This window comes from Salmo trutta, chromosome 24, assembly GCF_901001165.1.
Source record: "Salmo trutta chromosome 24, fSalTru1.1, whole genome shotgun sequence".
Lineage (NCBI taxonomy): Eukaryota > Metazoa > Chordata > Actinopteri > Salmoniformes > Salmonidae > Salmo > Salmo trutta.
In genome coordinates, this window is record NC_042980.1 from 10,469,939 (window position 1) to 10,497,817 (window position 27,879).

The window sequence follows — 27,879 nt, forward strand, 5'->3', positions numbered from 1 at the left end:
TTGAAAACCTTTGAGATGAATTGGAACGCCGACTGCGAGCCAGGCCTAATTGCCCAACATCAATGCCCGACCTCACTAATGCTTGTGGCTGAATGGAAGCAAGTCCCCGCAGCAATGTTCCAACATCTAGTGGAAAGCCTTCCCAGAAGAGTGGAGTAGGTTATTACAGCAAAGGGGTTGACCAACTCCATATTAATGCCCATGATTTTTGAATGAGATGTTCGACGAGCAGGTGTCCACAAACGTTTGGTCATGTAGCGTCATTTGTGTCATTACATCAGCTTGAAACATTGTTGATACCCTCGATCCTGACTGGCCCTGATCTGACAATAAAATAACATCTCCAGAGCAGCATTCTTAGAATCGAAGCACCAGTTTTATGGATTAATACTCAATAGCCAATGCCTGAATGTTTGTACCTTGTAAATGAATGTCAAACCTTACAAATTAATACCACATTCCACCCTGGCCTTACCTGCAGTTTGCGTTTAATCTTGCGTACATTGTGTTGCAACAGGAAGTTGTTCTCCAGGGAGAAGCGGCTGTACTGGTCGTCCAACTGGCCCAAGAGGTCATGGAAACGGACCGTCGCCAGGGAAACGCTGGCTGCCACCGTGTCCCTGCAGGGCGTCAACCAAAAGGGGCGGGATTTTGAAATCTATCGTTATCATTTAAAATGATAGCAACCAGACCACGGAAACACAGTATCTTAGAAGGTGAAGAGTTTGACAACAGTACATCAACAACAACGAAAGTGTCAACCTTGATACATCTCTTACTTTTACTTTCAGTTTCCTTCTTAGAGTAGTTGGCGCAGGCTTTCATCTACCCATTAATTTCCTGCAATTCTATGTCACGTATACTCCCTCTCTGACCGCTAGGCCATCAGGCTGCTGATTATCCCGCACACCTATTACCATTGTCAAGCGCACCAGCGCCTCATGACACTAACCTGGACTCCATCGCCTCCTTGATTATCTTCTCTATATCTGTCACTCCCCTTGGTTCTTTCCTCAGGTGTTATTGACTCTGTTTCATGTCGGTGTGTTGTTTGTGGTTTGTGGGTTTTTTGTTTTACTTATTAAAACACTCACTCCCTGTACTTGCTTCCTGTCTCTCAGCGCACTCGTTACATTCTACATATTTTGCCATAGGCTGGAGAAAAGTTATTGCAGTTTTTAATATGATATTTGAGTGAGAGTGACAAGTTTAGATAGTCTAGCGGCCAGCTAACTTACCAGCTAATTGACCAATCCACAAAAACTGTTGCTGACATGGACTAATTGAATGACTGTCAGTGACAGAAATAAACACATTTTTAAATTGCACCTTGTGCATTTTATACTTTTCTAACTCTCAACAGTAAGTTTCCATCTTTTTTGGGGGGGGATTGATCCACGGGCCGCCAGTTGCCCACCCCTTACCTAGATTAACAAACAGCAGCACATTAAATCATGAGAACAGTACACAGCATTTGAAAACATCTACACATACTGACTGTGTAAATGACAGACCTAGTCAGCCACTGCTGCTCACTCACCAGTCATGGCTCTCTATCCAGGTACTGAGGTACTGGCGGATCTCCATAGGGAAAGTATCATCATACAGCTGGTCCACCTGCTCCAGGTACTTGGAGTCTAATTTCTGCAGCTGGAACCACTGGGCCATCTAGGAACCAGGTACAGAGACATGGCAATCATTGTTTCCCCCTGTACCATTCCATAGGCACATACAGTCAACTATAAGCTTCTTCAGTTTTTAAGGGTTGAGGGAGAGTCAGCTGCTCTATAGTGCTGCTGGGTAACACCAATGTTGCCTAATGTGATAATGGCTGAACTGTTTTCCATTATCTTTTTACTGCATTCTGTGTAACTCGGTAAAGGGATATAGTTTAAACAAGCTTTAAAAGTAGCTAGACTGGAATTCAATTGAAGTGCATTTCACTCTCCTACAGTGTCACAACTTAAGCCGTGGTGTAAAAGTAAAAAATACTTTAAAGTACTAATTAAGTAGTTTTTGGGGGTATCTGTACTTTACCTTACTATTTATATTTTTGACAACTATTACTTTTTACTCCAAATAAACAAAAAATAAATAAAAATGTGGGCCGTCTGGTTTGCTTAACATAAGGCAGGTATTCTCAAACTGGGGTACACAATGCCGTTGGGGGTACACCAAATAAACATGTGATTCACATTTAAAAAAGAATAATATATATATATATTTTTTTATTCTTCACATTTTCAAACAGTACATTTATATTTTCCAACGGGGCTATACATTTGGGTGAGGTTTTTTCTCTCGCCTAAATAGCCTCGTTTCACTGCCAAAAATAAAATTCAACCATCTACTGTTCAGCGAAATAACAACACAATGTCAAATACAGGTAGCCTAGTCAAATAATTAACATCCAATCACATTAACCGTTATTCTCTCGCTGGAAACCTTCACTCTTGCGCAGACATTTGGAAACGAACATGACAATTTCAAAAATAAGCCACGAGAATAAAGATGACATTCGAGTAGTAAGACATATATAAAAGCAACAGATACCATTAATAAGAAGGGGCTAGAAGGGGCGTCTTATATGGTGAGCTACCGAGTGGATAGCACAGGCAAGCCCCATACTATTGTGGAGGACTTAATTCTTCTTGCTGCCGCGGACATGGCTGGGACAATGCTGGGGGAAAAGGCCCAAAAAACTATACAGACAATGCCTTCATCAAACAACACTGTTTCACGACGCATTAGTGACATGGCAGGAGATGTTTTGAAACAATTACTGCTTCGCGTACAAGCCAGTGAATTCTATGCGTTACAGCTGGATGAGTCAACAGATGTGGCGGGCCTGGCACAGCTCCTGATATATGTCTGTTACGTTTATGGGGGATCAATTAAGGAAGACATCCTCTTTTGCAAACCACTGGAAAACAGGACAACATGAGAGGATATTTTTAAAGTACTGGACAGCTTTGTGACATCAAATGGACTTTGGTGGTCAAGATGTGTTGGTATCTGTACTGATGGCGCAAAAGCCATGACAGGGAGACATGGTGGAGTGGTAACGCGCGTGCAAGCAGTTGCTCCTGACGCCACTTGGCGCAGCATCCACCGAGGGGCTCTTGCTGCCAAGGGAGTGCCTGACAGCTTGAAAGACATTTTGGACACTATAGTGAAAATGATTAACTTTGTTAAAGCAAGGCCCCTGAACTCTAGTGTATTTTCTGCATTATGCAGTGATATGGGCAGCAACCATGTAACATTTTTTTTTTTACATTTTAGTCATTTAGCAGATGCTCTTATCCAGAGCGACTTACAGTAGTGAATGCATACATTTCATTAAAAAAAATTCCATACTGGTCCCCCGTGGGAATCGAACCCACAACCCTGGCGTTGCAAACACCATGCTCTACCAACTGAGCCACACGGTAACGCTTTTACAACATACAGAAGTGCGCTGGTTATCAAGGGGCAAAGTATTGACACGTTTTTTTGGAATTGAGAGACAAGATTTAAGTTTTCTTTACTGACCATAATTTTCACTTGTCTGACCGCTTGCATGATGATGAGTTTCTCACACGACTGGCCTGTCTGGGTGATGTTTTTTCTCGCCTGAATGATCTGAATCTAGGATTACAGGGACTCTCCGCAACTATATTCAATGTGCGGGACAAAATTGAGGCTATGATTAAGAAGTTGGAGCTCTTTTCTGTCTGCATTAACAAGGACAACACACAGGTCTTGTCACATCCTGACCTTAGAAAGCTGTTATTTTCTATGGTAGAGTAGGTCAGGGCATGACAGGGGGGTGTTCTAGTTTAGTTTTCTATGTTGTCAGGTTCTAGTTTTGTATTTCTATGTTGGGTTTTGTTTGGGATGATCTCCAATTAGAGGCAGCTGGTCCTCGTTGTCTCTAATTGGAGATCATACTTAAGTAGGTTCTTTTTTTCCCACCTGGGTTTGTGGGAGATTGTTTCTGAGTTAGTGTATGTTTCTACTTTGCGTCACGGTTTGTTCGTTCAGTTTATTTATATGTATTGCATAGTTTCACAGTGTAAATAAAATGTGGAACGACACACGCTGCACTTTGGTCCGTTCCTCCTTTCCACAACCGTGACAGGTCTTTCCATCATTGTATGATTTTTTGTGTGCAAATGAACTCAAGCTTACGGGCAATGTCAAATGTGATATAGTGAAGCACCTGAGTGAACTGTGTGCGCAATTACGAAGGTACTTTCCCAAAATGGACGACACACAACAACTGGATTCCTTATTCCTTTCATGCCCTGCCTCCAGTCCACTCAACAATATCTGAAGAAGAGAGACTCATCAAAATTGCAACAAGCGGTTCTGTGAAATTGTAATTTAATCAGAGGCCACTGACAGATTTCTGGATAGGGCTGCGCTCAGAGTTTCTTGCCTTGGCAAATCACGCTGTTAAGACACTGATGCCCTTTGCAACCGCGTACCTACAGTTGAAGTCGTAAGTTTACATACAACTCAGCCAAATACATTTAAACTCAGTTTTCACAATTCCTGAAATTTAATCCTAGTACAAATTCCCTGTTTTAGGTCAGTTAGGATCACCACTTTATTTTAAGAATGTGAAATGTCAGAATAATAGTAGAGAGAATGATTTATTTCAGCTTTTATTTATTTCATCACATTCCCAGTGGGGCAGAAGTTTACATACAGTCAATTAGTATTTGGTAGCATTGCCTTTAAATTGTTTAACTTGGGTCAAACGTTTCCGGTAGCCTTCCACAAGCTTCCCACAATAAGTTGGGTGAATTTTGGCCCATTCCTCCTGACAGAGCTGGTGTAACTGAGTCAGGTTTGTAGGCCTACTTGCTCGCACATGCTTTTTCAGTTCTGCCCACAAATTTTCAATGGGATTGAGGTCAGGGCTTTGTGATGGCCACCGCAATACCTAGACTTTGTTGTCATTAAGCCATTTTGCCACAACTTTGGAAGTATGCTTGGGGTCATTGTCAATTTGGAAGACCCATTTGTGACCAAGCTTTAACTTCCTGACTAATGTCTTGAGATGTTGCTTCAATATATCCACATAATTTTCCTTCCTCATGAAGCCATCTATTTTGTGAAGTGCACCAGTCCCTCCTGCAGCAAAGCACCCTCACAACATGATGCTGCCACCCCCGTGCTTCACGGTTGGGATGGTGTTCTTCGGTTTGCAAGCCTCCCCCTTTTTAATCCAAACATAATGATGGTCATTATGGCCAAACAGTTCTATTTTTTTTTCATCAGACCAGAGGACATTGCTCCAAAAAGTACAATCTTTGTTCCCATGTGCAGTTGCAAACCGCAGTCTGGCTTTTTAATGGCGGTTTTGGAGCAGTGGCTTCTTCCTTGCTGAGCGGCCTTTCAGGTTATGTCAATATAGGACTCGTTTTACTGTGTATATAGATACTTTTGTACTTGTTTCCTCCAGCATCTTCACAAGATCCTTTGCTGTTGTTCTGGGATTGATTTGCACTTTTCGCACCAAAGTATGTTCATCTCTAGGAGACAGAATATGTCTCCTTCCTGAGCGGTATGATGGCTGCGTGGTCCCATGGTGTTTATACTTGCGTACTATTGTTTGTACAGATGAACGTGGTGGTACCTTCAGGCGTTTGGAAATTGCTCCCAAGGATGAACTAGACTTGTGGAGGTCTACAATTTGGCTGATTTCTATTTGATTTTCCCATGATGTCACACAAAGAGGCACTGAGTTTGAAGTTAGGCCTTGAAATACATCCACAGGTAAACCTACAATTGACTCAAATTATGTAATTTAGCCTATCAGATGCTTCTAAAGCCATGACATCATTTTCTGGAATTTTCCAAGCTGTTTAAAGGCACAGTCAACTTAGTGTATGTAAACTGCTGACCCACTGGAATTGTGATACAGTGAATTATAAGTGAAGAAATCTGTCTGTAAACAATTGACGGAAAAATTCCTTGTGTCATGCACAAAGTAGATGTCCTAACCAACTTGCCAAAACTATAGTTTGTTAACAAGAAATTTGTGGAGTGGTTGAAAAACGAGTTTTAATGACTCCAACCTAAGTGTATGTAAACTTCCGACTTCAACTGTATGTGAGAGTGGATTCTCGGCCCTCACTAGCATGAAAACTAAATACAGGCACAGACTGTGTTTGGAAAATGATTTAAGACTGAGACTCTCCAGTACAACCCAACATTATAGAGTTATGTGCATCCTTTCAAGCAGACACTTCTCATTAACCTGTGGTGAGTTATTCACAATTTTCGATGAACAAATAAGGTTTTATATGTAAGATGGTTATATAAAGAGCAAAATGATTGATTATTATTATTTGTGCCCTGGTCCTATAAGAGCTCTTTGTCACTTCCCACAAGCCGGGTTGTGACAAAAACTCACACTCATTATTATGTTTAATAAATGTACCGTATAGTGTGTGCGTGACAGGCTTACAATGATGGCAAAAAACAACATTTCAGAGTGCGCTGACCCTGGTGCTAGAGGGGGTACGCAGATGGAGGTTGAATGTTTGAAGGGGTACGGACTATAAAAAGTTTGGTAACCACTGATATAAGGAATGTGAAATGATTTCTACTTTTACTTTTGATACTTAAATATATCTAAAACCAAATACTTTTAGACTTTTTCTCAAGTAGCATTTTACTGTGTGACTTTCACTTTTACTTGAGTCATTTTCTATTAAGGTATCTTTACTTTTACTCAAGTATGACAATTGGATACTTTTTCCATCACTGGTTACAAGCGATGTCCAGGGACAATACTGCAGCCTTTCCTGCACTGATGAACAGTTGTTGTTTGTTCATCTATAGATTAGATTAGGCATTGAACCATTGAGTCTCCTCTGTCTCTTATCAAGATATATTTCTAATTCGAGTTTCCTGTTCCAAATGAAGAATATACAACCATTATCACATGCTGATTGACTGAAGCAAATTATATTCAGTCAACAGCTATGGTTGTGGTGGTGTGATTTTTCTAAACCTGCATCTTTGAAGCATTGCAAGATCAACTGAAGTGTCTATACGATTATGATGACGGTTCAAGCAAATACATTCTGAAAACAGCATTGCTAGACAAAAATAAAATAAAAACATGATACAAATATGGTAATCTACTGTACCACACTTGTAGTTATTGCACATGCATTGACTCAGTATGCAATTATTAGGTGGCCTAATCACTTTTGCCAAATTAATCCGCACAAGTGATGCTATGCAAAAATGTATGTGCCAGTAGCTGCCAGGGAAACCTAATACAATTTTCAAATTAAATTATTCAAAAAAATCTTTAGAAGAAAATGGCAGAAATTATATTTTTCCTTACAGAACCAAATTCTGTGAACAGACAATCTATTTTGTGACAATAATTTGAAATACGTACAATATTTTACCGTTTCAATAATATATGACACAAAATTCCCTGCATGCACAATTGCTTTTTTGGGCGTATTTTAACTGTTATTTATTGATTACAGTAACTACCAGGTACAGTAAGCTGTACCTACCTTGATTAATGTTGAAAACGGTACAAAAAGGTGAAGTCAAGATAGATGGTAAAAGGTTCCTCCACTAACATCCCCAGCCCTGCGCTTCAGAAAACATGTGAACGTTTAGGTATGCTTTTTAATTATGTATAGTCTATCGCAGCTAAGCTTTTGCATAGGTTCAGTACAGAACCAATCAAAGTTCAGTGCGCGTTTTGGCGCTGTTCTTTCTATCGGGCAACCTCCCCCATCAGTATGAAATCAGAAACTTAAATTTAAAACGCAACTCATTCAGACCGTAAATAGAAACCTAACATATTATTGAAAAAAAAGCATTGTCACATATTGTCACATATTTTTGGGGTTGTTCATCTTGTACTGCAATGGAATGTTCAAAATTTTAAAAAGCTAATTCATAACTCAAAAAGCTGTCTTGCTGACTATACTGCATGTATTACAATTGCTTGGCAAAGTTCAACAGTCGTGGTCGTATCTTCGTTTATCTTTGCAATTGCTCTGCAAGTTCTGTCGGCGGGAGTGGCAGAAAATGATGGAACGGCTGTGTAGAAACCATGTGGTTTCCGAGAAAGCGAAAGTAGACGGTGCAGTTCCACTGATAGGAAACAGCCTGAAACTTAACCTGCTCAAATTCCAAGTCAGTATTTTTTTCAGGAACGTACAGTGCATTCGGAAAGTATTCAGACCACTTTAAATTTTCCTCATTTTGTAACAGCCTTATTCTAAAATTGATTAAATTGTTTTTTTCCCCCCTCATCAATCTATACACAATACCCCATAATGACAAAGCAAAAACAGGTTTGTAAAAATGTTAGCAAATGTATTAAAAACAAAAAACGGAAATATCACATTTACATAAGTATTCAGACACTTTACTCAGTACTATGAAGCACCTTTGGCAGCAATTACAGCCTCAAGTATTCTTGGGTATGATGCAACAAGCTTGGCACACCTGTATTTGGGGAGTTTCTCCCACTCTTCTCTGCAGATCCTCTCAAGCTCTGTCAGGTTGGATGGGGAGCATCACTGCACAGCTATTTTCAGGTCTTTCCAGGGATGTTTGATCGGGTTCATGTCCGGGCTCTGCATACATTTCATTTATTTTTTGTATTTTTTTTTGTACTGGCCCCCGTGGGAATCGAACCCACAACCCTGGCGTTGCACACACCGTGCTGGCGTTGCAAACACCATGCTCTACCAACTGAGCCACAGGGAAGACACATTCCAGTTGAAGGCATTCAGTTGACTGACTAGGTATCCCCCTTTCTTTCCCTTCTCCCCGATTGCTCAGTTTTGCTGGGTGGCCAGCTCTAAGGAGAGTCTTGGTGGTTCCAAACTTCTTCCATTTAAGAATGATGGAGGCGACTGTGTTATTGGGGACCTTCAATGCTGCAGACATTTTTTGGTAACCTTCCCCAGATCTGTGCCTCGACACAATCCTGCCTCTGAGCTCTACAGACAATTCCTTCGACCTAATGGCTTGGTTTATGCTCTAACATGCACTGTCAACTGTGGGACCTTATATAGACATGTCCAGTCAATTGAATTTACCACGTGAATTCCAATCAAGTTGTAGAAACATCTCAAGGATGATCAATAGAAACAGGATGCACTTGAGTTCATGTTCAAGTCTCATAGCAAAGGGTCTGAATACTTATGTAAATAAGATATTTCTGTTTTCTATTTTTAATACATTTCCAAAAATGTTTAAAAAAAAATAACAAAGTTTTCACATTGTCATTATGGGGTACTGTGTGTAGATTGATGAGGATTTTTTTTAAATGTATTTAATACATTTTAGAATAAGACTAACATAAAATGTGGAAAAAGTCAAGGGGTCTGAATACTTTGAATGCACTTTGTCTCTAAATAGGCCAACCACATAAATCATAATTTAGTCTGCCTATTTTATATATTGAGTTGTTTCTTATATTGATCACTTTCTGAAATATATACAATAAAACTTTATCCCTCAAGTCAAGGGGAAAAAGCCTGGCCCCTTGCCCCTGCACACATACACAGAAGCTCGATCACGTATGCAAAACCATCAAAATCAAGTCAACGTTTATTGGTCACATACACATACAGTGAGGGAAAAAAGTATTTGATCCCCTGCTGATTTTGTACGTTTGCCCACCGATAAAGAAAGGATCAGTCTATAATTTTAATGGTAGGTTTATTTGAACAGTGAGAGACAGAATAACAGAAATATCCAGAAAAACGCATGTCAAAAATTGTATAAATCGATTTGCATTTTAATGAGGGAAATAAGTATTTGACCCCCTCTCAATCAGAAAGATTTCTGACTCTCAGGTGTCTTTTATACAGGTAACGAGCTGAGATTAGGAGCCCATGATCATTGCAACCCCACGAGGTGAGATCTTGCATGGAGCTCCAAGGGAGTGCTCCTAACCGCAGGTTGTTACCTGTAAAAAAGACACCTGTCCACAGAAGCAATCAATCAATAAGATTCCAAACTCTCCACCATGGCCAAGACCAAAGAGCTCTCCAAGGATGTCAGGGACAAGATTGTAGACCTACACAAGGCGGGAATGGGCTACAAGACCATCGCCAAGCAGGTTGGTGAGAAGGTGACAACAGTTGGTGCGATTATTCGCAAATGGAAGAAACACAAAAGAACTGTCAATCTCCCTCGGGCTGGGGCTCCATGCAAGATCTCACCTCGTGGGGTTGCAATGATCATGAGAACGGTGAGGAATCAGCCCAGAACTACACGGGAGGATCTTGTCAATGATCTCAAGGCAGCTGGGACCATAGTCACCAAGAAAACAATTGGTAACACACTACGCCGTGAAGGACTGAAATCCTGCAGCACCCGCAAGGTCCCCCTGCTCAAGAACACATATACATGCCCGTCTGAAGTTTGCCAATGAACATCTGAATGATTCAGAGGACAACTGGTGAAAGCGTTGTGGTCAGATGAGACCAAAATGGAGCTCTTTGGCATCAACTCAACTCGCCGTGTTTGGAGGAGGAGGAGGAATGCTGCCTATGACCCCAAGAACACCATCTCAACCGTCAAACATGGAGGTGGAAACATTATGCTTTGGGGGTGTTTTTCTGCTAAGGGGACAGGACAACTTCACCGCATCAAAGGGACGATGGACGGGGCCATGTACCGTGAAATCTTGGGTGAGAACATCCTTCCCTCAGCCAGGGCATTGAAAATGGGTCGTGGATGGGTATTCCAGCATGACAATGACCCAAAACACACTGCCAAGGCTACAAAGGAGTGACTCAAGAAGAAGCACATTAAGGTCCTGGAGTGGCCTAGCCAGTCTCCAGACCTTAATCGCATAGAAAATCTGTGGAGGGAGCTGAAGGTTCGAGTTGCCAAACGTCAGCCTCGAAACCTTAATGACTTGGAGAAGATCTGCAAAGAGGAGTGGGACAAAATCCCTCCTGAGATGTGTGCAAACCTGGTGGCCAACTACAAGAAACGTCTGACCTTTGTGATTGCCAACAAGGGTTTTGCCACCAAGTACTAAGTCATGTTTTGCAGAGGGGTCAAATACTTACTTCCCTTATTAAAATGCAAATCATTTGATAAAAATGTACATGCGTTTTTCAGGATTTTTTTGTTGTTATTCTGTCTCTCACTGTTCATATAAACCTACCATTAAAATTATAGACTGATCATTTCTTTGTAAGTGGGCAAACATACAAAATCAGCAGGGGATCAAATACTTTTTTCCCCCAACTGTATTTAGCAGATGTTACTGGGGTGTAGCGAAATGCTTGTGTTCCTAGCTCCAACAGTGTAGTAATATCAAACAATTCACAACAATACACACAAATCGAAAAGTAAAAGAATGGAGTTAAGAAATATTTAAATATTAGGACGAGGCCTCCAAGATTGAATGAGGCCTACAAGAGAGATAATGATTAAAAACATTAATGCCAAGATTATGGTACAATGTAGACAGTCAATCAATCAATTACAATATCAGAATGTCCTTTGTCCCATTATAGGCTACAGTCATTATAAAACTGTACATTTGAATCTTGGATGCTGATTGGTTGATAGCTGCGAGTTATTCACAATAAATAAAAATTCCTTGTCCCCAGACAATTCCATTTGAATGAACAATGCACTATGGCATCTGTGACAGCACATACAGTGTCATTGAGGCTATCTCCATTTTGAAGTATTATATTTTCTTATTTTGTGTTTGAAGAAAGCATAAAGCTAATATTGGTGATTTACTGCCACTTGCAGTGCTGGAGTCCTGAACCAAATCGTGTCATTGACTTATTGTGGCCACTAGAATGTGGTGATATACAGTACTTTAAAGTAATTTAAAACCAGTTAACCCAATTTGAAGACAATACTCTGATCATTGGCTGATCGCTCCCAACCCATAAGAATATCCACTCAGTTGACTACTTTAAAATGGTGGAAGCCCTCAATGGTAATGTCCATGCTAAATTGGGTCATATCCACGATGAGTCCTCCAACTCTGAACCTTGCTGCCTGCCTCTCCGACCTATGCAGAAATGAGTTCTGTTATTTCACAACAGTAGTGGGTTGTGAAATAGATCATTGTTGGAATGTGGTTTTAACCAAACAGCATCCAGGAATAGACTCACCCGTTGTATGAATGTGTCCAGACAAGACGGATAGCTTTTCTGAGCCAGGCGAATTCATCATTGTTATGGAGATATATCCAAAGAAATGGAAATAGAAAAAAAAAAAGGTAAAACAAATTAAAATGCACACCTAATTTCAGCTGCTTGATGTGATTGTGTGTTAGCTTTAGTTGGCCAGCCTGCATATAAACCTTTTTTGTTGTTGCTTAATAAAATGGACCACCAGTCCGCTTGGCTAGCAACTTCAGAACCTCTGAACTACTGGCTTTTGCCCAAACTATTCACTTTAGCACGCTAGCTGCTCCTGTAGACTTTGTCATTGGGCTAACGCTAGTTAGCATTAGCAATGGTTTCATAAACGACCTTCAACATCTTTGAAATTGCATGCAGACATATAAAAAGGTACCCATGAATTCATCTGACTCTGGCTAAGTAGAAAAAAAGTGTTTTGATTGTCAATGTCAAACAATTTTTTTTTTTTGTACTGTATGTTGACAACCGTTTAAACAGGCACTCGAACCTAGGCACTCCAAGTGCCGCATCCAGGTGTTTGAGAACAGCATTCGTCGTGTGTATTTCATGATAATCCTCCGGGTTCTCATACTTTACTGTTTAAATGACAGATGAAGTGGTTCGATTTTTTTGCGGTGAATAACCACCTGTGCCATAAACCATTGGAAGAAGCCGTAAACCCAAAGTAGGCTCACAACACATCATGCTACACTGTCTTGCGAAGTAAAGCTTGTAAATTAGTGTTTACACAAGTCTTGACAGAAACTACTGTAGATCCGCTGATCAGTGAAATAAGGAAGCAACCTCTTACTTCCAGGGAAAACAGTAACTTAGACAGCCCAACGTACTTTCCCATTTTACTACAATAGAAGGGAGGTACAGTAGCCACATGACGCCAACAATGTAGCAGTTCAAATAACAAGAGAAAATGAGAATCAGGTATTGCCATATGAATCGGCACATCTGCATTTGAGTCATTCAGGAAACATTTCAACATATGAACAAACGTTGCACTTCTGAATAGCATGTCAAAAAACAAAATACTTGGGAATTTGGCTACCTGTTAAATTAGTAATCTAACCCTGGGTTACAATCTGATAAGCAGTCATTAGTCAATAAAAAACAAATTACTATTCCACATAGGTCAGAACTCTTTATTCAAGGAGAGAAAATCTGATGAAAAATATTGCTTTGTCCAGTACAATATTTTATCCATCCTCTGTTGATCATGGCCATACTATTACTCAGTAGTAAAGACAACAGGGGAAATCATGTAGTTAAACCCTTTTTCTACTCGAGAGGCCTTGGGCTCTTAGTGCAAAAATATCAAATCGGTAGCTAAACTAATGAAAAATAATATTCTTTGTACAAACCTTGGTTCTTGATAGAGACGTTTTAGACTAACAGAGCCAAACAGAAAGCAACAGCATAATACAAGACATTTCGTAAAACACACAATTAAATATATCTATTTATGAGAAGTGATATACCACTGGACATACCACTGCATGTAATATCTACTTTACACTTACATTTGTATTCATGACAATGGGCTCAAAGACAATACTAGCAGTTGGATAGAAGAGCAATCAATATATTGTGATCAGATGTAAGAGAAAATGCCAGATCCAGTGGCCCTCAGTGGAACACAAGTCGTAGAGGAGTGAGTTACTTGGCATACTCTGCAGGTCATCTTGTGTTACTCGGAGTATGGAGAACTCATCTGTATATCAATAGGGAAGTAAAAGTCAGACAAATGCTTAACTGATGACAATGCAACTAAAAGAAAGATTATTTTGACTTTCAGCAGGTTCAGTCCATTGTTATTTGGAGACTGGCTTAGAGGCGCAACTGCGTCTCTGCAATGATGGATGAGTTGGCTACTACTGTAGCCTACAGTATAGGCCTACAGTATGGGACTAGGCTAGAGAGCTGCAGTGTGTCTTTAGGTGGGGGGGAGGCAATGGCGGCAGCAGCAGTGGAGCACAATAGGCCAAGGGAATGATTTAGACTAGAGAAAAAAGGATATTTAAAATAATATATCTAACAGTGGCGGTCAGCACCATTTAAGATGAGGGAGGACGATTATTTGTTTTATGAGCATGGCCTTATTTCTATTACAGCATATTAGATATATTTTTATTTAACTAGGCAAGTCAGTTAAGAACAAATTCTTATTTACAATGATGGCCTACACCGGCCAAACCCGAACGACGTTGGGCCAATTGTGCACCGCCCTATGGGACTCCCAATCACGGCCGGTTGTGATACAGCCTGGATTTGAACCAGGGTGTCTGTAGTGACGCAACTAGCAATGAGAGGCAGTGCCTTGCGCCACTCGGGATGACGGTCAGTCATCCAGCTCAATGTAACATCGATAGGTTTAAGCTACTACATGATAATCAATTTCCCTATATCCATCATGGAGGTTGCTACAACCGAGCCTATGAATAAAAAAAGTTGACAACATAGGTGCACAGGTTGAGAGAAATTGTTGAGTAATCTAGGTGACACTGGCACATTCGATACTGCCTTGCACACTTACCGGTATCTAGCTGATCTAGGGTATTAGTCATTAGTCCAACAGTTGCAACTAATCATTTATATTGGACAAATTCAGGTACATTTATCGCAGTTTCATTACATTTGCTTCCATTTAACAGAATCGGCAGAATGAATACACCCCTGATCACATGCGGACAGTTCACTTTCATAGCAGCCACATACAGCCAGCAGGATCACTTTGCCCATTGTATAATTCCTTCTTGCATCTATGTGCTCTCCTCCTCTCATATTTTCCCTTTGCTTGTGGACTTCAGTGCACAACATAAGCTGTCTGACCAGGCGTAAAAAAAAAAGTTACAAAAATTCATATCATAACTGCTAACCTCTACACACAGCCTACTGTACATGGCTGTCACCATATTAGCAAACGTCATAGGAAACATCTACTATAACTAACACGTTAGTAAATCCACTAAAATCATGCAGTAGAGTCAGTATGCAGTTACACTGGCGGCCCCAATGGCAATAAATTAATAAAATCCAAAAGCCTAGACTTAGAAGAGTTTCAGTGTTGGATAGCCATAGCTAGCTAACATAAACACCCGTTTGAAACAGAGGGATGCTGAGTAGGCTAAACTAGCTAGCTGCATCCGCTAACTAACTGAAAAAAATACTAAAGAAATAAAGCTAGCTCTCTAGCCCTCACTTTATTTAAGAAATTAATTTCAAAACTGTTCAACTAGTCTGAGTCAACTACTCACCACATTTTATGCAATGTAGTGCTAACTAGCTGTAGCTCATGCTTTCAGTACTAGATTTATTCGCTGATCCTTTGATTGGGTGGACAACATGTCAGTTCATGCTACAAGAGCTCTGATAGGTTGGAGGACATCCTCCGGAAGTTGACAATTGCTGTGTAAGTCTATGGAAGCGGATGAGAACCATGAGCCTCCTAGGTTTTGTATTGAAGTCAATTTACCGAGACAAGGACGGAAACAAGCTGTCCTCCGGCTACACCATGGTGCCACCCTACAGTGTGCTGTTGAGGCTACTGTAGATCTTCATTGCAAAACGTTGTTTCAATAAATTATTTGGTGACGTGAATATATTTAGTATAGTTTTGTCTAAAAAGGATAACTCATGTTTCACTATTCACATTTCTCAGAAATTCAGAGGATGGTCCTCCCCTGACTAACATACACTACATTACCAAAAGTATGTAGACACCTGCTCGTCAAACATTTCATTCCAAAATAATGGGCATTAATATGGAGTTGGTCCCGCCTTTGCTGCTATAACAGCATCAACTCTTCTGGCAAGGCTTCACACTAGATGTTGGAACATTGCTGCTTCCATTTAGCCACAAGAGCATTGGTGAAGTAGGGCACTGATGTTGGGCAATTAGGCCTGGCTCGTAGTCGGCATTCCAATTAATCCCAAAGATGTTCGATGTGGTTGAGGTCAGGGCTCTGTGCAGGCCAGTCAAGTTCTTCCACACCGATCTCGACAAACCATTTCTGTATGGACCCCACTTTGTGCATGGGGGCATTGTCATACTGAAATAGTTGCTACAAAAGGTGAAACACAGAATCGTCTAGAATGTCATTGTATGCTGTAGCGTTAAGATTTCCCTTCACTGGAACTAAGAGGCCTAGCCCGAACCATGAAACAGCCCCGAACCATTATTCCACCACAAAACTTCAGTTTGCACTATGCATTGGGGCAGGCAGCATTCTCCTGGCATCCGCCAAACTCAGATTCGACCGTCGGACTGCCAGCTGGTGAAGCGTAATTCATCACTTCAGAGAACGCATTTCCACTGCTCCAGATTCCAATGGCGGCAAGCTTTACACCACTCCAGCCAACGATTGGCATTGTGATCTTAGGCTTGTGTGCGGCTGCTCGGCCATGGAAACCCATTTCATGAAACTCCCGGTGAACAGTTCCTGTGCTGACGTTGCTTCCAGAGGCCGTTTGAAACTCGGTAGTGAGTGTTGCAACCGAGTCAGTCGATTTTTACACGCTATGCGTTTCAGCACTCGGCGGTCCCGTTCTGTGAGCTTGTGTGGCCTACCACTTCGCGGTTGTTGCTCCTAGACGTTTCCACTTCACAATAACAGCACTTACAGTGGCAGCTCTAGCAAGGCAGAAATTTCACAAACTGACTTGTTGGAAAGGTGGCATCCTATGACGATGCCACATTAAATCACTGAGCTCTTCGGTTAGGCCATTCTACTGCCAATGTTTGGCTATGGAGATTGCATGGCTGTGTGCTCAATTTTAAAACACCTGTCAGCAACGGGTGTGGCTAAAATAGCCAAATTCCCTAATTTGAAGGGGTGTTCCACACACTATATATACACACACAAAAGTATCTTTATATATCTAATATAGCCTACAGTTGGTACATTTCAAATACACATCTTTGGCACAGGTCTGCATGCAATGTCTGGTCTGCACAAATTAGAAGATCATAACAAACTGTTGTGTACGCACTGCAAAGTGGAGATGGGGATCCATGTAGATGATATATATGGAAAGACTGCAAGAAGATAAAAAGAGAATAGGCATTTTAGTAAAACAACCATTGATAATTGCATGTTGTGTACCAACCAGCCCCCTTGTCCCCTCTACCAGTAACTAGGTACCACACGTAAACATCCCCACAAAACAATGAGAAAATGTTGCACCCCCATAAAATACTTACTCTCATTCACAGAGAAGTTGCTGGAACATATAGGAATTCTGACCACCTATCTAAAGTACAAGTCAAACCCCTCTATCATAAACGTGTCTTGGTAACCATCTTGCCTTTGCTCTGCTGACTGTTGTAATGTCGTCTGAAGGACTGGTCTTTGGGGATGTCGGGGTAGAGGAACTTGAGCGGGTTCTCAGGGACCTCTCCGTCTGCGACGACCTTGTAGTCCCGGATGATGTTGGCGAACGGGAGAGCGCTGAGGCGTGATTTGGTGTATGGCTCCACCGAGATTAACTTAGCCTCTCCTGTTGACACAGACACAACCAAAGAGCCAATCAGAGTTGGATGTTTACAGAATACATTTTAAGACACTGGAAGTTTAGGTGCTAATTGTTTATGTCAAATTTGGGATTTCAATGTTGACCGCACGGTTCAGATAAGATAAATGGATTCATATTTTATGAAACAACACAAATCATTTGTTTTAGGAAATGGTGTGGGGAGGTGTGACCCTTTATGTCTAATGAGGTCCTTTCTGGACAATATTTATCTCCATGAAGGGGACCCCTTTTTGGCTCAAGAGCAGATGCAAAAGTTCCATATAGCCTCTAAGGTCAATTTCTCACGTCGCCACAGTAATTGACAACAGAGCCGGCCTCACCACTGTCGGACTGCTTCACCCAGGTGAAAGTGATCCCACCCAGGTGGCTCTCACTGAAGCGCAGCAGGAATGTCCCAGGCTCCTTGTCCTTCAAACAGGCCCTCTCTGTCTCCTTACTGACAAAGCCCATGATGCAGCTGAAGGAAGCACAAGCAAACCACACCATCAGTTACATTATGCAGTAACACCCACTAATGTAATGAAGTACACTGTTCCAAAGACCTGAGTAAATAGATGAAATCCATTCAAATGGAACTGAACCTAATGATTCATTTCCTGATTCCCGCAAAACTGGAATAGTGTAGGTCTGCTATACAGTTCTATGACGACTACCGTTTGTAAAACAGGTAGTTGCATTGGCTTGATTGATTCCTGACAAAAGCTTAAAGACTAGGCTATAATCATTTTGCCTATTTAAGATCTGAATATCAGCTACCCAAGTTACATCAGGAGTTATCTGGAGTCAATTTGCAATGATAATTGATATATTTACACACTGGGAAATGCAGTGTTCGCTATGAAATCAGCTCATCAAAAAAGACTTAATACCAATGTGAAATCATTGATTATCATGACAATTTAGCAGTCGTGAGTAGTCTAGTTTAATATTGTCCATTTTATTTGGACCCGTCCTGTTTTTAGGATATGGTGTTTGTTAAAATGTTAAGTCATATTTTCATCAAAGCACTTTTTTATTTGATATGGGGTGCCATTTAGGCTATTTAATGATGTAAAAAGTGTCTGTCACATGACATTGTCATGAATTTTTTCTCCAGTCTAGGCTACAGAAAAAAACAAAAGCTACTTCAGAGTGTTCGTTGGTAGAGCACCACATCTCTCCAACAGCGCCCTGGTTAGGCGAGCTGGGCATTGACAAGCTACATATTTTTGAGTCCCTGCCTTTGGCAAAGTAAGCACTGCTTATCATTGGGTGGAATCAGCACTCACCTAAATAGCCCATATGACAATGGGTGAGAAAAGTTCATTGTTTTGGGGCAGAATTATGTGAGGGGTTATGCGTTGTTGGAAGTGCGTCTTCTTGGCGAGTTTAGCTAGCAAAATGCCCCCCTCGTCAATCTGCTGCCCTAGGCGGCCACCTAATCTGACTTAATGGGCGCGCCAACCCTGGCCTAAGGGGAAGGGGATAGGGGTTGTTTCAGGACAGGCCACAAGTCTCACTTGTCGTTCCAGATGGGAAGCAGGTGCTTCTTGATGAGCTCCAGGATGAAATCCAGCCACATCCAAAAACTGAAAGGCTTCCCAGGAATATTCTCCTGGAAAAGCAGACGGAATTTGAAAGAGATGAGAATTACCCTTAACTTCTTACTGAAAGATGCCATAAACTTTTATCAATTTAATTTGACCACTGGAAGTAGGCTAAGAGGAAGTGAAGCGATTATTTTGTTGGAGAAGGACTCCACTAGGAGCTGAAATGAAAAAGTCAAGTCCGTCAAGATGGAGAATGTCAGTACAGTATGTATATGAAAGCTTCTACATAAAGGGAGTATTTGTTATTAAGACATGACATCATCCACCTTGTGTGTTTAAGACTTGCAGTAGTAGGACTATAGGAATTAGTAGGACTGCTTGACCTACCTTGCAGAATTTGGACCAGGATACCTGACATTCATTGTGGGAGGCTTGCTGACCTACAGTGAATATTAGTTGATAATCAGAATTATTTGACTAACCAGTACACATTCATACACTATGAATATTCAGCTATTATTGTAAAAAATCCTTAGATAATATAGAACGATTTCATACTTTGAAGTCAGATTCTAAACAGATCTCTGATAATTCACATTGCTGTTCTGTCAAACTTAAAAATACTTGCGCCGTTCCTCATGAACTGGGTAAATGAATGGTGTATGTATGCCAATAGTTTTATGCTCTAATGAAATGTGTACAACTAGGCTGCTGTACCCATGAGTTTCTCTCCCAGCATGCACAGCTGCTCTCTGTTGAGGCCCCGCCCAGTGAAAGTCGAGAACTGCCAACTCAGCACTTCAGAGAGCTTGCCCCAACTGGCCCGCGGAGGACTGGCAAAGAAGTCCAGGTTCTAGAGAGAGAGAGAGAGAGAGAATTCGAAAACAACCCCCATATCCACTTGGTGAAATACAACAGTATGCCATCATAGCAGCAAGGTTTGTGACCTGTTGCCACAAGAAAAGGGCAACCAGTGAAGAACAAACACCGTTGTAAATACAACCTATATTTCTGTTTATTTATTTTCCCCTTTAACCATTTGCACATAGTTACAACACTGTATTTGCACATAGTTACAACACACATACATACACACACAGAGGGAAATGCAGTGTTCGCTATGAATCAGCTCATCAAAAAAAGACAATACCAAACTTGAAATCATTGATTATCATGACAATTTAGCAGTTGTGAGTAGTCTAGTTTAATATTGTCCATTTTATTTGGACCAGTCCTGTTTTTAGGATATGGTGTTTGTTAAAATGTTCAGTCATATTTTCATCATATATATATAAAATCAAATATTTTCTACATACATGACATTTGAACTGTCTATTATTTGGGAACTTATGAGTGTAATGTTTACTGTTCATTTATAGTTTATTTCACTTTGTATATTATCTACTTCACTTGCTTTGGCAATGTTAACATGTTTCCCATGCCAACAAAGCCCCTTGAATTACATTTTGAGAGTGAGAGAGGCAGAGGGGGAGGGTTAGTGAGCGGCATAAAAAAATAACACCTAAAACAATGGTAGTGTGTGTCCTCAGCTCACCCTGGGTTCGTCAGTCAGCATGTTGTACCACATGATGGAGGCCCAGCCTCCAGGCAGCTGGCTAACATTGGAGATGACGACCAGAGGAAAAGAACAGGTCTGCAAAGAGACACACACACACACACACACACACACGATCTCTCCCAATCTCATAAAACAGTTTTTAAAAATGCTGCGTTATCCTTGCAAGGGTAAAGTGCTAGAGTACTGAAAACAGGGGTGCCAATAATTAGTAAACTCAGCAACAACAAAAAAACGTCCCTTTTTCAGGACCCTGTCTTTCAAAGATAATTAACAACAATCCAAATAACTTCACAGATCTTCATTGTAAAGGGTTTAAACACTGTTTTCCATGCTTGTTCAATGAACCTTTAACAATTAATAAACATGCACCTGTGGAACGGTCGTTAAGACACTAACAGCTTACAGACAGTAGGCAATTAAGGTCACAGTCTGCGTGAACTTGCCTTAGGCATGAGGACTGCAGATGTGGCCAGGGCAATAAATTGCAATGTCTGTACTGTGAAACGCCTAAGACAGCGCTACAGGGAAACAGGACAGACAGCTGATCGTCCTCGCAGTGGCAGACCACGTGTAACACCTGCACAGGATCGGTACATCCTAACATCACACCTGCGGGACAGGTACAGGATGGCAACAACAACTGCCTGAGTTACACCAGGAACGCACAATCCCTCCATCAGTGCTCGGACTGTCCGCAATAGGCTGAGAGAGGCTGGACTGAGGGCTTGTAGGCCTGTTGTAAGGCAGGTCCTCACCAGATGATATCACCGGCAACAACGGGCACAAACCCACCGTCGCTGGACCAGACAGGACTGGCAAAAAGTGCGCTTCACTGACGAGTCGCATTTTTGTCTCACCAGGGGTGATGGTCGGATTCGCGTTTATCGTCGAAGGAATGAGCGTTACACCTAGGCCTGTACTCTGGAGCGGGATCGATTTGGAGGTGGAGGGTCCATCATGGTCTGGGGCGGTGTCACAGCATCATCGGACTGAGCTTGTCATCATTGCAGGCAATCTCAACGCTGTGCGTTACAGGGAAGACATCCTCCTCCCTCATGTGGTACCATTCCTGCAGGCTCATCCTGACATAACCCTCCAGCATGACAATGCCACCAGCCATACTGCTTGTTCTGTGCGTGATTTCCTGCAAGACAGGAATGTCAGTGTTCTGCCATGGCCAGCGAAGAGCCCGGATCTCAATCCCATTGAGCAAGTCTGGGACCTGTTGGATCGGAGGGTGAGGGCTAGGGCCATTCCCCCCAGAAATGTCCGGGAACTTGCAGGTGCCTTGATGGAAGAGTGGGGTAACATCTCACAGCAAGAACTGGCAAATCTGGTGCACTCCATGAGGAGCTGCACTGCAGTACTTAATGCAGCTGGTGGCCACAAGATACAGACTGTTACTTTTGACCCCCCCCCCCCCCCCCTTTGTTAAGGGACACATTCCATTTCTGTTAGTCACGTCTGTGAAACTTGTTCAGTTCGTCTCAGTTGTTGAATCTTATGTTCATACAAATATTTACACATGTTAAGTTCACTAAAAATAAATGCAGTTGACAGTAACAGGACATTTCTTTTTTTGCAGAGTTTATTACTTGTTAAACAACATCTTTCTCTGAGCAATTGTATTAGTATAAAATATAAATGTTTCCATTTTCTTGAGCATGCAAGGAGGCCAATAATTATGGACCTGACTGCACACAGAAAGTATATGCTTGCTGTTACGCAACTGAATAGACATCCTACTGTCACACTGTGTCTAGGGGCCCTAGGCTTGCCTAATTGTTCTGTAACCTGACTGTGTGTGCATTAATATGAGAAGTAAGCATACGCGACCAGGTATTGAATCCATGTACCCAGGAGACAGCAAAAGTACAGAGTTCAGGGCCAGCTCCGTCTTGACCTCTTGGTCGGCCAGCCCAAGCAGATTATCATTTGTTCAGATGGTGACGAAAAACAAACATACAAAAGGGAAAACTAGAGAGAGACAGGCATGCCCAAACAGATTCAAAACCAAACGAAAGGCCTCATGTCCGCCAAAGAAACAAGCAGCCTCACGGCTGACTGATAAACACCTTGATTGCCTGCACTTGTGGGATTATAAAGGCTTGGCTCAGCATTTAGACCCGGTTGGTGCTGCGGAAGCATCTAGTCATGCTCCTAAGACCTTAACTACATAACATATTCCTTAACAAGGACTAATAATAACTGACAATGTATGCCAGGAAGACTATGTGGGGGTTATGAGGGGTGTGTGAGGGACTATATGTGGAGTATCGTAAGAATGAAGAATGTGTGTGGGAGTGTGTGTGTCATATACAGGATGTGTGAAGGAGTGTGTAGACTGACTGACCTCCAGGTCGATGTTAATGCCCTGTATGTTGAACTGGGCCTCGAAGCTGAGGGAGTGGAGCTCCTCCGTCACAGAGAGAGGACCCTGGAACCAGCAGAATACACACACACACACTTTCCTAAACCTTTTCCTCAGAACACATTAAATACAATAGCCAAGGACTACAACACTTTTTTTGTTCAGTGATTGACCCACTAAAAAGTTTCATACATTTCAATGTGAAACTATCAACAGGATAAGGAATTTGTCCTATTAAACAAAGAACAGGCTGGGAAAACGATCTCCAATGAAGTAATAATATTTTCTCTTCAGTATATGAGTAATAGGGCTAAGTTTGATAGCGGTATTCATTAAGTCAATTTCTGGATAAAATAAGGATCCTGTATCCTAAGGTTTAGAGCATGTGAGGGAAGGGTTGACCTGAGTTTTGTTGAGTCATGTGAATAAAAAAAAAAGTCAAATAAACTCATTTTTGTATATTTAATCTATGATTTAAAAAAACTCAGAAAGAGTTAACAAGGTTTTTCATCGGCGATAAAATTATGGTGCCATCTTGAAACGTACACAAACGCACCATTGTCCTGAAAAGGAGTACACATTTTTTTTACTTCAAATTGAGGGGAAAACTTTAAATCCATGGTAATGTTGCCCTCTACCGTTTTAAGAAAGCAACTACCTTTTCTTAATGGAAGTGTTTGAGTTGTGTTTTTTTAATTTAATTAAGATATCACCTCAGGCAAAGTAATTGACCTCTAAATAAAATCGGAATTATTAAACTCCTAATTCACCTCAGTGTCCAATGACTTTAATTAAATGACCTCTGGTTGACCAGAATTTATATTTTTTGTAGTTGTCATTTAAAGACTTAGCCTTTTTAGAACTGCTTTGGGGAGAAACTAACATGGAAAACAAAAAAGGTTTGCTCTAGTGACCACAGCCACAAAGTCAAATTTGGTTATATTGCAAAAATTCATAAAAACAAATATTTGCTTAATTTAAGGCATAAGGTTAGCAGTGTGGTTAATGGTAGGGTTAGGTTTCAAATCAGATTTTAAGAAGAAATAGACAGCATTTATGAGTTTGTGGCAACTAGTGTCAACCGCAAACAAATCTGAAGGTCAAGTTTCAAAGGTCAAGCTTTCCTAAAGTTCACTGTGCAAGAGTGTAACCTTTTGATAGGCTTGAATCACTGACACAACCATCATTTAGGGAGAAACAAAAAGTATTGTTCAACTGTCATATTTCCCCTCACCTCGTTCACCTTGGTACCGTTAACATATTTCTTCTCTTTCAGCTGCTGAAGATACATATACAGAAATTAATAATGAATCTGTATGAATAGTTCATTTTATGAACAGCTAGGCCAGGTCGATCATAATAAATCATTTTTGCAATATAACGGTCATTGCAAACGTACAGTATGGCTGCTGCAGCCAGCCCCATTGGACCAAATTAGTTTGAGTCCACTAAAATGTTCCACTAAACCTGTGGATTAACAGATTGAGTTTTACATTATTATGAATATGTTAGTGGGGACAGTGAAGGTGAGAGGTTACCAAGTGTCTGAACTCTACAGATAGACAGCCATTAGATGATTCCTCCACGTCCATTACTTTGGTGGTGGAAGTCAGGATGAAGAACTGACGATGTCTGAATGGAGAGGGATGCGGTAAAAGCCATAGTTAATAGTCTGAACTAAGCGCACACACACACAAAATGAGCTAAGATGCATGCAGAGGTTAAAAACAACTCAAATTTAAGTTGAATTCCAGGCAACTGATAATTCTGCTCACTTAAAACCGGGTCATCTGATTTGTAATCAAAAATGGCTTCTCGTATCTATCTTTTTGGTCACTGTTCTACCTCATCCTTACACACGTCACTTGATATTGGCCTAAATAACAGTAGAAGGAAATTCCCACTGAACAGCCCACACAAGTATACTCACACTCTGCCAGGGGGGAGGGCCCTACACACAGGGGAAAATATAGAACATAGCAAAATTACTCAGTATTAGTGCCAGCTTGCTAATGAATGTCTATGAAACATTGTTTATAGAACACAGTATATCCGTGACATGTTAACACACAGTATGTGTAACAGAACTTGCAAAGAGCAACCACTGGTTCGCTCACCCTTCAAAGTGAATGTGCCACATATTTCTGGGTTACATTGTCACCAGTGTACAAACATTGGCTAACAGATGGAGATTAAAATGCTTCTGCGGATGTCTTACTCACTTGTCAAATATCGTCTTCACTTTGAGTTGATAATCCACCTCTGGGAGTTTGACCAGCAATCTGGATATACAATGTGATCAAAACAGAAATACTAACTAAAAACACATTTAATATGCACCCACACAACGAATTGATAAATACAATTAAGTTGTGTTGGATCTTGATACACATACTGTACCTGACTTTGGTGGTGAACTGTACCCCGGTCTTGATGATGAGAGGTTTCTGGGGGTGGGTTGGCATCAATGGCTGCTTCTCCACCACAAATGAGCTGTGGACATTGCACAAAGGATGACACAAAGATGGCACACAAGAGAACGACAATAGCATGATAGCAGTTGTGTACACCACCTAGATTTGGGTGGAGGCAATATAAGTCAAGTCCATTTCCCTGTCAACAAGACCATTAATGCTTCCCTATGCGTCCAGTTTTTTGGATAATTATTTTGTGATGGATATTTTATTAATTATTTGTATTTACAAGTGTAGTTGCATCTTAAAGTTCGCAGGCCTTCCATTTACATTAAGCTTTTCTAAATTCACTTTAAGGCACAAGTGTAGTCATTTAACCAAAGGGAGACCGGCAGACAGTTTATGCTTTGTTTTAACTGGTGCCGCTGACTCTAAAGTAGTCAGACATATGCATTTAGTTAGATTAGGTAGGTATTTGACCAGAGGTGTGTGGTTTTGTTGAGGTTGGTACCTTTTGATGAGGTGGCCGATGAGGTATTTGACCTGCTCCTCCAGCTGCGGTCTCTGCAAGGAGATGGGGTCGCTCGTATAGGTCACCTTCAGGATAAGTTCTCCCAGTTTGTCCAGCTGACGTTTCATCTGGAACAGACTCTGGGCTGTCAGAGTAAACCTGTGAGAGAGAGAGGTCCCAAGTTACTGTATTTTAGGATTGAGTTAGGAGATAGAGTTATGAGTTAAGGACAGTGTCTCGGGGGCCTGATTGGCGTCACGCTTTTTCTCCATCCCTAGCAAAACACAGCTGATTAATCAAATTGCATTCAAAACTGAAGATTAGGTGATTATTGGAGTCAGGTGTGTTAGCTGGGGCTGGGGAAAAACTGACATTAATCAGGCCCTCGAGGACTGGAATTGCCCAACCCTTAAGTGATAACAAAGCTGATCTGAAAATGACTGATTCTGGGGATTCAAACTAGGGCGTGTGTGTGTTCAGTGTCTTTATTAGGGCTTTTACTAGTGTGTACTGTATATGTGTGTGTGCATTCCTGCACATGTGTGTTTTACCAGTTCTGGAGCTGGTCCAGTCCAGTGAGCAGTGGGCCACCTATACAGTTGATCTGCTGCCTGCGTTTCCACTCCATCAGCTCTGGGTTCAGCTGGGAGGCTATCAGATCGTCAATCTCTTTTATCACGTCACTCATTTTAGACAGGTTCTCCTGTGGCGGAACAATAAAATCTCAATGCTAGTCCGGTCTCCTGTGCGGCTCAGTTGGCAAGCGCATGGTGCGAGCAACGCCAGGGTTGTGGGTTTGATTCCCACTGGGGCCAATCCATATGATTATGTATGCACTAATTGATGTAAGTGGTATAAGCCCGAAGCAAATGCAATTAATATTATTTGATATCGTAACTCACTGAACTGTTTTGCAGTGTTAAATCAAACTTGCAGTATTGTGCTTGATGCCCCAGTGCTCTCCACATGTCGCAGGCCCCAAAAAAGGAAAGTCTAACAATCGTATCTAAATACTGTAGATAAATATTCATAGAGTTGTATAGACTTAAACTGTATCAGACAGCAATTGCATAAGTACCTAACACAGTTACAAATGACAAATGGTGGCACCAATTCAAATAAACGCATATTCACTCCCAGATAAGGGCTTTGACTGTTTACACGCTTCACAGGAAGCTTATAGTAACAACCATAGAGAGTAAAAAGGTGTAGCTGACAAACATAGCTGATTGCTGGTTTATCTAAATGTATGCATGCATGTTAGTGTCCCCACACCTTCCTCTTAAAGTCCAGGTTGTTGAGAATCTCCTGCAGTCGGGTCACTTCCGGTTTCATCAGCTCTGTGTTCCTGTCCGCCGGATCTGAGGGACAAACACATCTAATATGACAGCGGGGGGAAAACAATCTGTGGTAACACTTTAAAGGGGCAATCTGGGATTTGTATGTACATTTTTAGAGACTTTCAAATTAATGCAGTATAGCCATTGATTATTGAAGAATATAACAAAAAGGTGGGGTGATCGCCATGTTTTTCAAATCCCAAATTGCCTATTTTAAGGCTATATGCTCACGATAAGTCTTACAATGCATTATAACCACATCACAATGCAATATACCTGCAGGGCTTAAGTAAAGTCTTACCCTTAGTTATTCAATAATTCCACCACATCAGGCCACCAGAGGGCAAGGCACAGCTATTGCCATATTACTTACAGCTATCCGATATTATATGAAAGCTATCAAATCATCTCAGATCTTAGAGGATTCCATAGGGGATAG

The 27,879-nt window shown here is 41.2% G+C and overlaps 2 protein-coding genes and 1 long non-coding RNA gene across 6 annotated transcripts in view; 1 reads left to right on the forward strand and 2 right to left on the reverse strand.

Annotated features, from left to right (window-relative positions):
• Positions 1-7,670, reverse strand: part of LOC115160666 (signal transducer and activator of transcription 1-alpha/beta) — a 27,917-nt gene extending 20,247 nt beyond the window's left edge. The window contains exons 1-3 of one of the 2 annotated variants that reach the window (XM_029710907.1): positions 7,533-7,670; positions 1,541-1,668; positions 476-620 (exon numbers count right to left, since the gene is read on the reverse strand). In XM_029710907.1, coding sequence (XP_029566767.1) covers positions 476-620; positions 1,541-1,668 — 273 coding nt within the window. In that variant the 5' untranslated portion in view covers positions 7,533-7,670. The remainder of the gene's footprint in view (positions 1-475; positions 621-1,540; positions 1,669-7,532) is intronic. The other variant, XM_029710906.1, reaches the window with a different exon arrangement.
• Positions 7,671-13,290: 5,620 nt separating this feature from the next.
• LOC115160669 (signal transducer and activator of transcription 4) overlaps positions 13,291-27,879 on the reverse strand; it is a 29,116-nt gene continuing 14,527 nt past the window's right edge. Inside the window, exons 6-22 of one of the 3 annotated variants that reach the window (XM_029710918.1) lie at positions 27,376-27,461; positions 26,652-26,803; positions 26,101-26,259; positions 25,576-25,668; positions 25,398-25,457; positions 25,106-25,126; positions 24,714-24,807; positions 24,410-24,454; positions 23,158-23,241; positions 20,781-20,879; positions 19,943-20,078; positions 19,613-19,665; positions 19,196-19,290; positions 18,017-18,153; positions 17,469-17,660; positions 17,154-17,199; positions 13,291-13,875 (exon numbers count right to left, since the gene is read on the reverse strand). In XM_029710918.1, coding sequence (XP_029566778.1) covers positions 13,872-13,875; positions 17,154-17,199; positions 17,469-17,660; positions 18,017-18,153; positions 19,196-19,290; positions 19,613-19,665; positions 19,943-20,078; positions 20,781-20,879; positions 23,158-23,241; positions 24,410-24,454; positions 24,714-24,807; positions 25,106-25,126; positions 25,398-25,457; positions 25,576-25,668; positions 26,101-26,259; positions 26,652-26,803; positions 27,376-27,461 — 1,556 coding nt within the window. In that variant the 3' untranslated portion in view covers positions 13,291-13,871. Of the gene's footprint in view, positions 13,876-17,015; positions 17,200-17,468; positions 17,661-18,016; positions 18,154-19,195; positions 19,291-19,612; positions 19,666-19,942; positions 20,079-20,780; positions 20,880-23,157; positions 23,242-24,409; positions 24,455-24,713; positions 24,808-25,105; positions 25,127-25,397; positions 25,458-25,575; positions 25,669-26,100; positions 26,260-26,651; positions 26,804-27,375; positions 27,462-27,879 lie in introns of those variants that run through there. The other 2 variants (XM_029710917.1, XM_029710916.1) reach the window with 2 other exon arrangements.
• Positions 20,073-20,866, forward strand: LOC115160670 (uncharacterized). Its single transcript, XR_003869102.1, has 2 exons — positions 20,073-20,163; positions 20,776-20,866. It is a non-coding gene; the product is annotated as an uncharacterized LOC115160670 (long non-coding RNA).